Below are 13,613 nucleotides of genomic sequence, written 5' to 3'. Positions count from 1 at the left end.
ATGAGACAAGATGTACAGTGAATGACAGGGAACAAGGCAAATATGAGTCAAGGAATGGAAATGTTTCCCTTTCTTCAGATTTACTAGTTGTCTACCCCAAAAAAGATTTTAGAAGTAGTCTCAGAAGGCTACTCTTGGTTAATAAAAATGTCATTAGCTTCTCTTTTACTTTATATAATATGCACTTTCAATATTAATTTCAGACTTTTTTGTTTCATTTACCCTTTCTTATTTTGAGTTCTATGTATTGAACCAGCATTTGGAGGATATAGCAGTGCTTTCTGATGAGTATAGGAAGCACATAGCATCATCTGACAAGCTTTCTGAAATTGCACTGAAGTCTTACATGTAGCTCTGGTCCTAGGCACTTGACAGCGCCCTTCACTGCTAAAGGGGATCCAGTTCATGTTGGGCGTTACAGTGATAACCTGATCGGTTTGCTGCTTCTATGCCTTTGTGTCTGTAAACAGAAGGTCTTGATAGTATACTTTGTTTTATGCTTCGATAGATGTATGACTGATTGTGATCGTGTGTGTTGCCTAAGAATAGTTACTCAGGTCTGAGTAATGTTAATCCAAAATGCTGTAGGTGATAAATTGCACATTAATCAAATAGCGTGGTCTTTACATATGCACCTGGATAGCATAACTACAAAACCATTGCACTTAATAAATTGAACGTGAAAGATGCTTAAAAAAATGTTGCAATAAAACCCCTGTCTGAAATTATATTTACACAGAGTGGTAGTGTTGTAAGGTTTGTTAAATATGTTTGAAAGAAGCTTAGGAAATCCTAATAAGGAAGTGTCTAGAGAAGGTAGCCTTTTAAAAAAACAGCACATGGCAAGTAATGAAACATCTTAAACACTTGTATTTCTATGGGTTTTTTCGGTGGTATTCTTGACTTGCCACTTTTCACAGGTGGGCACATGTAATATGTGCAGTTGCCATCCCAGAAGTCAGATTTGGTAATGTCACAGAACGTACACCGATAGACACTAGCAGAATACCTTTGCAAAGATTAAAATTGGTGAGTAGTATATTCATGTATTCTTCGTATATTCTTTACTATTAAGGTGTTCCAATATTTGAAATGTATTAAAAATCTGAATTGTGATGATTATTGCCAGATACAGAGCAGTAAACTATGTTTAAGGTAAGGAATAAATAACCAGGGTTTTATCAAGATGGGATTTTTGACATATAATGGCAATTCATTAACACTGTTAACAGCCTTTGCTATTTTATTAAAAAGAGTTTGAACCTGCCCTGCCCCAAAAGAAGAATAACAAGTTTGACCCATGTCAGCTGTGAAAGTTTCAGTTTTGGAACTGTATTGGTGATGAAAGTGTTGAAACCCAAACAGATGGTGGAATATTACACAGTACATATTCGTGAGGTCTTTTTATTATGTATTTTTGCCTAAAGGAACTATTTATGAAGGTAAAAGGATGTGTGATCTGTTTGTTACATGGTATCTCTACCATGCGGGCATTGAAAAATGTGCACAAAACAGATCACACGTTATATTGGATGAAAAAAACCCTGTTTCCTGAGGAATTTCAAAAGCTGGTGGAAAACATAAATAAAAGTGCATCAGCTACTAACAGTTGCACCCTGTGTTACATCTAGAATAACAGTGTCATTCAAGAAGGCTGATGTACACAAGCAGAAAATATGCGTAAGTGCAATGTAAGAGTATTTTCCTTGCTGTGTTACTTGTGAATTACTTAATTTGTCAGCGTGCACATCACTGTGATGTCATCTGATAGAAAGAAAGTGATTAGCGGCCCATTCAAAATCTTAGGGAAAAGATACCATCAGTTTTCTGGATCTGCCCCACATTATTTCCAAAGTGGTTCTTGGTCTACCTGACCTTGTACGTGCTCGTTTTGAACTATTAACCTTTTCATTACATTTTCGTTTCATTTCATTCATTATTTTTTGTGTTTTGTAGCTGTATTTCTAAATGTGGAGATGCAGCTTTGGGTGGTTTAAATTGATAGCCTGTCCTTGAAATGGTAATCCGTTCATATATTTTTGTTCAAAATTTTAAAATTTTGGTTTTCACACGTCCTTTTAAAAATAACATAACACATTTCTAAAGAGTGTGTATAACTTACTATAAAAAATGTTCTTCCTAATCTGAAAATAAAACCAGTAGAAGCACTGAGAATTAATTTAATATGTTCATTCTTATTTTTTGAGGATCTTAAACAGTCACAGACATGTGTCTGGTTGGAAATTGTTAATTCAGGGGTTAAAAACACAGAAATGTTTAGTTTACCACATGTTGAAATTCATTCTCTGGGCTGTCCATGACTTGAACTGTGTAAGAGTAACAGGAGCCTTTTGGAGAAGGCTTGAATTAATTTTAAATTATTGATTACGAAGGATGGAGCCAAAATTTGTGAAGTTACATGATTTACAATTCCTAGGTAATTTCTGCTGAATATGAAGCAATTATGTTAATCAGTTATTTATAACTGAGAGGTTTTTCTTCTATTCTTTCCTTCAGTTGATAGAAGATTGCTTATAGTCCTTAGTGCTTTTTCAGTTCTTGAAGCCTCCTTCAATCTAAAATGACACTGAAGCACTACAGATTGTATTAAGCTATATATACCCTTCTGGTCTCCTGTGAGTCCCTGAATGTTTAGAAATACAGTACTCACTTTCCTTAACACTTTCTTTTAAAGTAAAAGAGTTTGTATATTTGAGTGGAATGAATACTGTGATGAAGGAACTCAGCTGAATACAATAAAAATGAGAGGCAAGGTACTTTATAACAGCCATAAATGTAGTATTGCTGCAGGTAGTGGACAGCCTTACTGTGAGGGAAGGAAGCACTTTAATCTTGGTTTGGCTCATTAAACCTTACTTTTCCAAGACTTAGTTTCTGACATTGAATTTATAATGAAATAGCTAGGCTTGTACTAATTTAAGGGAAGTAGGCAGTTTGACCATTTCAAAAGGCTCTGCAATGATTTAATGTCAATAGACTAATAAAATGCTGCTCCTTGGGTAAAGGAGCAGAGAAAAGTCTGCTCTAAAACCACCAGCAGTCTGTCTGCTTTTAAATTTTGGCTTTTGTTGCAAATAAGTTGCTGTATCTGATGGTTTTACTCTGCTCTGTTTCACAGTGAATAACCTAGCTAAACTAAGTCTCCTGAATAATACTGTAGTCGTCTGTATTCTTTTAAAAAAATTTTTAAAAAATAGATATTAGATGGAATTGCATGGATACTTTATATTTTCTCTAAAGCCCTGTGTATTAGATACTTTTTGTAAATTATTTCTCTTGTTTCCTGAAACATGGGGTTCCTACTTCTCTAAAGAGGTTGCTGTCAATAACTTTGCGTATATATGCCACATCATTCTCAAATCAAATGTGATCCTTACTGTAGCCTTCACTTCCTGACTGTTGATGCTACAGAATAACAATTATGCTCTCATACCCACTGACATTGGGTTCTTTGCCTCGGGGGAACCCCAGGAATTATATCCAATTAAGTCTGTTTCTTTCTCTGGGAATTCCCGTCCCTTCTTCCTCCCACATGGCCCCACTTCCATTCTTGTCTTTCATTCCTCTCCATTGTCATATACTCTATACTTTGGAGTCGACAGCTGATACCATCTGTCTTGCTGTTAACTTCTGTAAAAGCATACTGAATGATTCACACTTTGACGTTAGCTCTGGGAATCTGTGAACAACTGATGTGGGCCAGTTTTCCCCTTTGAAATTGTAGGCATCGCCAATACTGCTCTTCAGCAGCCAATTCCTGCTTCACGGCTATCTTGTTTGTTAGGTTAAGGATATCTTTGTTCATCAGTCTCCATCATTCAAAGCCAGAGGGTGTTCACTGTATAAGCAAAGGCAAGTTTTGTACATTGTTTGTTGATACTGAGGCTTCATACGCAATACATTTTTTAAAAATACATTTTTGGGCCTATCTTTATAATGCTCCTTATGTTAAAGCATGGGATAGCTAATAAATGTGGGTTGTCCTACTATGCCTTTTCTCCTTAACAAGATTTGTGATGTGTTTCATTGAATTTTTTTAAATGAGCAGAAAACAATGGAAAACAAATATAAAAGGATAGATTACATTCTAGCGTGCAGCCATACCAGAACTAGATATTACAATGTAGGAGCAGATAGTTCTAGTTGTTTCAAACATTTCTCTTTCTATCCCTGTCCTCCCCCTTCCTCTCTCCCCTCCTTCTTTCCTCCTTCCCCCCCTTCATGTCTCTCTCTCTCTGAAATAGTAAGAAACCCAAATAAGCAGAACATCTACTGTTTTCAGAGATCTGTAGAGGCTGAGCTGACATTTTCTTTAATGTAGTATCTACAAAGGAACATCAAAGGAAATAAAAAGTCAATGCTTTATTTTTGACAAAGTAAGTAACATCTGTGCAAACATGAACATACTGGTAGGCTGTTTTTTATTGCGTAGCTAGTATGTATACTGATTGCTGTTAAATAGTTTTAATTCACTAGACATTTTGGGTTGCAATCAGTGTGTTTCCTGTCAATCTTTCCATTATTAAATATTCAGTATATACTTATTTCTTCCAGAGTAAAAATCGATATTTGTATTATGCTTACAGTAGCTCGTAGCTTTAAAATTGTTTTATGCAACTGTTTCATGTTTGCAAGTTAGGGGGTTTTTACAGAATGCCAAAACGTTTTCATATTTCCCTAGCTTTTTTCAATGGGTTACGTGCCATGTTGCATCATTGCTGAAAATTTACATGACAGTGAAATGTTCATTAAAAATTAATTATCTTGAAAATTATTCCTTAATGCTAGTGGATGAAAACAGTCTAAATCAATACTAATAGAAGATTTTGGTGCTTTGTCTTTCATAGGAGAATGTGAAAGAAAAGAATGTGATACATTCTGTGTTGAAATAAAACAGGTTGTATCATCACTTATATTTTACGGGTGTACACCCGTGATATCGATGGACTCTAGTTGACTTTTCATGTGAAAGCAAAAGGCCTCCCAGGCAACACCAGCATAGAGAGCATCCCACAAAGACTCTGTAATCTGTAGTTTCTCCACTTTACCTCCCTGTGACTATACCTTTTCTCTTTTTTTGAAACTTATGTGAATGGGAAAATGAGATTGTCCTGGTCTCTTTTGTCAGAGAGTCAGGCTTCCTTCCTTTATTTTAGATTCAGCCTGGATGGTCACATCCATCAGACACTTTGAGTTCCAGTAGCCATGTGGAATGACAATCTGTGATTATCAAGCTAGGAAACAAATATGTTGAATTCAGATGTTTATACACAGGTTCTAAAATGAAATGGCTGGAGGATACCTTACCATATCACACATTTTAAAACAATATTTTACATAAACTACAGTATGCTAGCTGCTTTGCAGACACTTAGTTCAGATGGTGTCTGTTCCAGTGGTCTCCAAATTTAACAGGAGACATATGAGCAAGTGTGAAAAGATAGGAAGTACACAAATGCCAACTTTAATACTGTTTAATCACAATGAAAATGTTAGGAGCAGATAAAAGGGAGGCAAAGTTGGTGAGAGGTGATGGTGTGGAGGGGGACCACATGACATTTGTCTAAATGTATATGCAGAGTTTCAGCTGGTCACAATTTGGAACAAATGTGTGATTTGGAGGAGAGTTTATGCCATGAATGAGTGTGGTGTCAGCTTCCATCCCAACACAGTTTACCCGGTTGGGTATCTGTGCATCATAAATAGCATCTAACGGTTTACCCGAAACAGATAAAGCTTGGGTTTCTAGCTGAGTTTAGCTTTATTTATTTTATTTGTTTATTTTATTTTTGCCTTATTCCATTTGTCCTTAAGTCTCCAAGAGAAGCTTGGGTGTAAACTCCTGCTTCTGAAAACCTGTTTTCCTTGACTATTTATATGTACAAAGCTTTGGGTCATAGAAAACAGACTGTGGATTCCTCCATGTGTTAAAGTCAATGATAAAACTCAATTTTACTTTGGGAAGGGAAAAGCTTTTTCCCAAGTACCTAGGTAGTCTGTGTTTTCAAAAGAGTGTTAATTACTCAGCTCTAATTATAAATATGAACTATAGCTGCATGAAAAAGTCTCTGGAGATGAAAAAATCAGACTGACCTCTCGAACATAAACTCAGCCTTTAAAAGAAAGAATAAGTACTCTCTTGTCTGTCATTCTATTTTAATAAAACATAGGACTTAAAAATAGAATTAAAGAAAAGCACTTACTATTATATGGCCAAGGAATCCAAGCCAACAGGAATACTGAGCCTAGTGTCATTTACCCTTGTCAGACATGTGACTTACAATGAACAATAGACATTGTAAATGAAAGTGTTTAAATGTTTCATCTGTTACAAAAGAAACATTTAAATGGAATCATTAGCATCTGTTCCTGAACTTAAGTATTTAAGATGTCAACTCTAAAATCATGTTTTGAATACAATATATATAAACTCAATAGCAAAACACATTATCTGCTTTTGATAAATTTGGTGTTTTAAAATGCTTGGGTATTCGATTGACTTTGTCCTTACAGGCAGTCACTGCAATGCTGTACTGAAACATGCACGTAAGATGCCTTTGTCTCTTTATCTGTAGAGTTTCCTATTATTTTTACATTTGAAATCCTATTTCTCCAACAAAATAGAGGTAGAAAATGAGTTTTGGAATAGCTGAAGTTGCCCTGAAGCTTTTGATGACCTCAAATTTGTATTTGACAAGTGAACGGAGTATAAGCACAAGTGTACTCTGAGTGAGAAACATTATTTTGAAACGAAATTTACACTGTGATGATGACTGATCTACAAGCCTTTCGGTATCTGGCTGAAGCCATAAAGTTCTTTTTAGAAGCCTATACACTTTAAAATTTGCACCTGAAGGCAAATAATAGTGAGCTTGAAAGCCAAAGATTATAGTTTTGAAAGGTACATCAATTCTGAAAATACAGAGGTTTCTCTGTGGTATGCCACTGAAGAATGGAATCAAAGCAAAAATGTGTTTGAGCTTTTAAAAGAACAAGCAGATATTCTCCTGCCTGTCATTCTATTTTAATGATGTATGAAACCTAAAAAAGGATTAAAGACATTTGAGGACACTGCTCATCTGTGTTCTAATTTGTAATGAAATTCATTTGTTAAACTACAGTGGGGTAGTAGAACTATTGCAGGTGTGTTTGTGAAAGAGTAAAAAAACACTTGCAGTGATGTATAACAGTGTTGCTATGCATTTCTGGTAATACAAAGAGGTATTGATTACTTTTCAACATTTCCGAAAATATTGCTGGAAGGACAGTTGAGGAGAATCATTATACCATACATAAATTCATGCATTAACTAACTCATTGCACACATTCACAGGCAATGGGAGCAAAATAGAGAGAAATCTTGAGACAGATTTTAAAATATTTCCAAATTGTTTTAAAAATGTTAATGAAATAGCTTTAAATAGCACACTTTTTGATTTTAAAAAATGTTAAACTAAAAATGATGCAGTAGTTGATTACTGCAGTATATAGTTCATGAAAAATGTAGTAACTCGTCGCAATCATGTACAAAATACAATTTAGTGTACATGCTTTACTCACAGCGTTTGTAAGATTTTTAATAAGTATGTTAGAAGAATGTACATTGCTGGCTGTATAGTACTTACTGTCAGAATAATTTGCTACAATGAGCAGGTTCTATTGCAAACTGTCAAATTTGTATCTTGCAGTGGTACCATACTATCAAGTCTTATCAAAAATATGAAAAATGTTAGATATGTCACTATAAATAATGTCTGAAGACATGGACATGTCTGTAAGAATGAAAGCAGAGTGTTTAAAATGTTAACTAGTCCTCTGAATTTCTTTTTACTTGCAGAGGGGGCTTTATGTGCAAGAAAATGGATTTCTCCTACAAAAATCCTTTGAAATTTAAAAGATCTGAATGATTAATAGTCCATGATAAGATGTATAGGTCTGATAGAGTGAGGTCTATGTTTTGAAGTTCATCTCTGTCTATACAATATGTATTTGTGTATAGGTGAGATCGTGTATGTGGGGTTTTTTGTGTCCACACACAAATGGACAGTAATGCAGTAAGTGTATGAGAAAGGTAACTCATAAGTTAAACAGGTAGATGTCCAGAGGTGAATGTTATTGAAGAGCTAAATTAAATACTGAGTTTTGAATTGAATAATAAGGTTGAGAGTAAAGAATCATTTCATTTCGTAGATAATATTCTATGTTGTCAAGCATGGAATAACTCTGTGAGCTCTAATAATTTGATGACAGCAAAGTAACAACTGAATAATATGAGGATCACAAGTTATCTAAATGGTTTTCCTTTGCATCAGTAAAAAAAATTATTTCTATAACATTCTAAATTTAAAAAAAATATAAAACTGCTGAATTTATTTACTTTTATTTTGGTTTATGTTGATTTAAATCTCCTGATAAAGCTTTCAGAAGTGCCTACATGCTTTAAAGATCAAAGTCCACTTTCAAATATCATTTGACTATTTGCGGACAATAATACTTTTTATCCAAAAGAGCAAAAGGGCTTGTGATTGTATTTCATATAAAAGCTTAATTTTTTACTGGTATTCATTTGAAAGATCTTCTAATTGGACCAATAAGGTAGCAGATTCTATAGGGATCTCCTTCTATGGTTATTCATCTGAACTTTGCACACACTGTAATATTTGATGTCACTTTGTCCCTTAGTTTACCTTTCTGTTTGTCAATACTGGTGTCACTATGTTGCTGAGAAAAATATTGCCTAACATCTGTGTAAGATTTTGAAAATACAGTGTTCCGTTAAGTTGTTAAGAGCTACTTTATGTCCCCAGGAATATTAATGATGGGTGCTGGTGGACATTGGATTTATTTATGAATTAACATTTAGATTGTGGTTTTTTTTAACCTTTATTTTTTGTTTTAATTGCATATAAAAATTTTCTGTAGAAACGCATTTGATTTAGAAAATGATACATCATATATAAGGGAAAATAAAAACTGTGAGAATTAAAACAGCCAGGAAAGAGACAGAAACATGTCTGCTGATGTAAGTGTAGTAACTAGCAAGGATTAAATGTGTCCAGTGTATGCAGAATTTAAGTAATGTTTTAGAAAACTGGGAGAAAGAAAACTGACACCAGGATTGTATCTGTAAGAAAAGAATTTGGAGACAGCATAATCCAGGAAAGCTTACCTCTGATCGCTACATGCACCAAGTATAGAGGAAGTTTTATTGGGTTTGGTTTTGTTGTTGCTTGTGTTGTTTTTATAGTGATTGAATTCACATCAAACCAAGGTATTTTTAAATGTAAATTTAAAAGAGAAAAAATTTCTTCCATAATCTTGTATCATTTCTGTGTCCAGGGTAAGCTATTTTAAATTGGAGCATCACTGCAATTATTATCAGTTTGATTTATGAGACCGTAAAGATGTATTGTTCAATCTTCTAGAAGTGTACCTTTTCATTATCTGTAAGTCTTAGGAAATTTTGAATAAATTTTGCTGTGCTATTGACTATATACACATTACATACATTTTAAAAAAACAACACTCCTCACCAACATCAGTGGCTGCTTGTCGTGATTTAACCCCAGCCAGCAACTAAGCGCCATGCAGCTGCTCCCCCCTCCCCCCTCCCAGTGGGATGGGAAGGAGGATCGGAAAAAAAAGTAAACCTTGTGGGCTGAGATAAGAACAGTTTAATAACTAAAATAAAAAATAATACTACTACTAATAAAAATATAATAATTATTGTAATGAAAAGGAATTTAACAAAAAAGGAGAGAAATAAAACCCAAGAAAAAGACAAGTGATGCACAATGCAATTGCTCATCACCCACTGACTGATGCCCGAGCAGCGATCCACCCCTCCTGGCCAACTCCCCCAGTTTATATACTTGGCATGACATTCTGTGGTATGGAATATTCCTTTGGCTAGTTCAGGTCAGCTGTCCCAGCTATGCTCCCTCCCAGCTTCTTGCACACCTGCTTGCTGGAAGAGCATGGGAAACTGAAAAGTCCTTAATTTAGGATAACTGCTACTTAGCAACAACTAAAACATCAGTGTCTTACCAACATTATTCTCACACTAAATCCAAAACACAGCACTGTAGCAGCTACTAAGAAGAAAATTAACTCTATCCCAGCCAAAACCAGGACAGTGCTTATATATCACTCCGTTATACTTTTATTCGTTTAAAATTCCCACAGTTTTATGTCCTCTGGAATCATAGAATCATAGAATGGTTTGCGTTGGAAGGAACCTTTAAAGATCATCTAGTCCAACCCCCCTGGCATGGGCAAGGACATCTTTCAATAGATGAGGTTGCTCAAAGCCCTGTCCAGCCTGACCTTGAACACTTCCAACGATGAGGCATCCACAACTTCTCTGGGTAGCCTGTTCCAGTATCATACCACGCTCATCGTAGAAAATATCTTTCTTACATCCAATCTAAATCTACCCTCTTTCAGTTTAAAACTGTTGCTCCTTGTCCTGTCACTATGGGCCCTGGTAAAAAGTCTTTCCCTGTGTGTCTTATAAGCCCCCTTTAAGTATTGAAAGGCCGCAATGAGGTCTCCGCGGAGCCTTCTGTTCTCCAGGCTGAACAACCCCAACCCTCTCAGCCTTTCTTCATAGCAGAGGTGTTCCTTCTCTCTGATCATTTCTGTCTTGAACCCAGTGTAACAGGTCCATGTCTGTCTTGTGCTGGAGACCCCAGAGATAGATGCAGTAGTCCAGTTGGGAGTACTCTCACGAGAGTGGAGTAGGGGGGGAGAATCCCCTCCCTCAACCTGATGGCCATGCTGCTTTTTATGCAGCCCAGGATATAATTGGTTTTCTGAGCTGCAAGTGCACATTGCTGGCTCATGCCCAATTTTTCATCCACCAGTACCCCCAGGTCTTTCTCTGCAGGGCTGCTCTCAATCCCAGTCTGTACTGATACTGGGGATTGCTCCTACCCAGGTGCAGGACCTTGCAGTTGGCCTTGTTGAACTTCATCATGTTCACATGAGCCCACTTTTAAAGCCTGTCAAGGTCGCTCTGGACGGCATCCCTTCCCTCTAGTGTATCAGCTGCACCACTCATCTTGGTGTCATCTGCAAACTTATTGAGGGTCCACTCAATCCCACTATCTCTGTCATGGAAGAAGATATTAAATAGTACTGGTTCCAATACAGACCCTTGAGGGACACCACTCATTACTGGTTTCCACTTGGACATTGAGACGTTGACTGTAACTCTTTGAGTTGGCATCCAGCCAATTCCTTATCCATCTAATAATTCATCCATCAAATCCGTATCTTTCCAATTTAGCAGCAAGAAGGTTGTGGGGGACCAAATCAAAGGCCTTACGGAAGTCCGGGTAAAGGACGTCCATAGTTCTTCCCTTGTCCACTGATGCAGTCAGTCCACTGTTAGTGAAGGCCACTTGATTAGTCAGGCATGATTTGCCCTTGGTGAAGCCATGTTGGCTGTTTCCAGTCAACTCCCTGTCTTCCATATTTTTCAACATAACTTCCAGGAGTCTCTGTTCTGTGATCTTACTGGGCACTGAGGTGAGGCTCACTGGTCGGTAATTCCCAGGGTCCTCCTTTTTACCCTTTTTAAAAAAGGGTGTGATATTCCCTTTCCTCCACTCACTGGGGACTTTCCCTGACTGCCATTACTTTTCAGATATGATGGAGAGTGGGTTGGCAACTATGTCAGCCAGTTCCCTCAGTAGCCTGGGATGCTTCTCATTGGGTCCCATGAATGTGTGTATGTTCAGGTTCCTCAGATGGTCTCGAACCCAATCTTCTCTTACAGTGGGAGGGACTTCATTCTCCCAGTCCCTGCCTTGAAGTTCAGGGACTTCAGAGATGTGGGAAGAGAGATTACCAGCAAAAATGGAGGCAAAAAAAATTGTTGAGTACAAATGTTGGTTGTCACTAGTTCTGTCTCATCTATCAGGGTGTGTGGGGTGTGGTACATTTTCTTTAATCTTCCTTTTCTGACCAACATACCTGTAGAAGCTATTTGTATTATTCTTTGTATCCCTTGCCAAATTGAGCTCCATCTGTGCCTTAGTTTTCTCAGTCTCATCCGTACACATCCAGGCAGCGCCCTTATATTCTTCCAGGATACCTGTTGCTGGTTCCACTGCCTGTGCATTTCGTCCTTATGCTTCACTTTGACCAGGAGGTCCTTACTCAGTCATGCTGGTCTCCTGCACGCCTTACCTGATTGCTCACACATGGGAATCGAGAGCTCTTGTGCTGTAAGAAAAATGTCGTTAAAGAGCTGCCAGCTCTGTTCTACTCCTTTATCCCTGAGGGCAGGTTCCCAGGGGGTCCCATCTTCTGATTCCCTAAACAACTAAAAGTTCACTGTCCTAAAATTCAAGGTCTTCAGTTTACTCTTCACCTGGCCCATATCCCTCGATTCTGTGAATTTCAGCAGGGCATGATCACTGCAGCCCAGACTGCTACCAGTCTTGACCTCTGTAATTAGTTCATCTGTGTTGGGAAGCAACAGGTCCAGTAATGCTTCTCCTCTGGTTGGGCTGCCTGTCACCTGGAGTAAGAAATTATCCTCGATGCTCTCCAAGAGTCTCCTAGACTGCTTACCGCTTGCTGTGCTGCTTTTCCAGCAGATGTCAGGGTGACTGAAGTCCCCCAGCTGGATCAGAGCCTGCGAGCATGATGCTTCCTGCAGCTGAAGTAAGAAGGCTTCATCAACAGGGTCCTCTTGATGGGGTGACGGGTAGTAAGCACCAACCATGAGGTTTCCTTTGTTGGCTTGGCCCCTGATTTTTACCCGTAAGCTCTCAACCTGTTCGTTGCTGTTTTTCAAAGACAGCTCTGTGCAGTCAGTCCATTTTTTTACATAGAGGGCAACCCCTCCACCCCTCCTTCCTTGCCTGTCCCTCCTGAATGGTTTATAGCTATCGATTGCAGTGCTCCAGTCGTGTGATTTGTCCCACCAAGTTTCAGTGATAGTGATTAGATCATAGCTTTCCAGCTGCGCAGTTGCTTCCGGCTCCTCCTGCTTGTTCCTTATGCTACATGCTGTTTTATGTATTTGGTGTGTTTTAAGGGTAAAATGATGAGTAATTGCTAAATTAATTATTTAGACATAACTGGAAGTAGTTGGAAACTTAGTTCAGTGAGAGTGTTTAGCTTTCAGAGGTTAAGTTTGGATTTTTAGTACTTTAAGCCCCTTTTTTTCTGTCATTTTCTCGTTTAAAGTTCTGTGCCACAAGGCATTGCTGTGGTGATTCTTGGAACATTATTGTCAGAGCTGTTCCCTGGAGTGAAAAAGGTCCAGTTCAGGTTATAAGCTTGAGAACCTGTCTACATGAACAGATATTAGTTTTCCTTTAGGAAGCTGACTGCTATTTGAAATAATATTTGTAAGGAGCTGCTGAAGAAAGTAGTAAGTTGAGTTGAGCAGCAAATTCTGCAGATTTGAAGTAACTCAAGTTAATGTTCATTTTAAAGAGCAAAGAATGATTGCTGAACTGCTGCCAGGGATTACCTTTTTCCGTGAGTTGAAGTAGCTCTCTGTGAGCTTTCTGTATATGCAGTTTCCAAGAAAAAGGATGAGGTATCTATTTTAGATAAATTTTATTACCAGA

The 13,613-nt window shown here is 37.4% G+C and overlaps 1 protein-coding gene across 1 annotated transcript in view; it reads left to right on the top strand.

The window, feature by feature from the left end:
• Positions 1-13,613, top strand: part of KDM4C (lysine demethylase 4C) — a 285,808-nt gene that overhangs the window by 201,515 nt on the left and 70,680 nt on the right. Inside the window, exon 17 of the mRNA XM_050912623.1 lies at positions 921-1,029. Within this exon, the coding sequence (XP_050768580.1) occupies positions 921-1,029 (109 nt within the window). The remainder of the gene's footprint in view (positions 1-920; positions 1,030-13,613) is intronic.

This window comes from Gymnogyps californianus, chromosome Z, assembly GCF_018139145.2.
Source record: "Gymnogyps californianus isolate 813 chromosome Z, ASM1813914v2, whole genome shotgun sequence".
Classification (NCBI taxonomy): Eukaryota; Metazoa; Chordata; class Aves; order Accipitriformes; family Cathartidae; genus Gymnogyps; species Gymnogyps californianus.
This window is presented reverse-complemented; position numbering and strand designations above follow the sequence as displayed.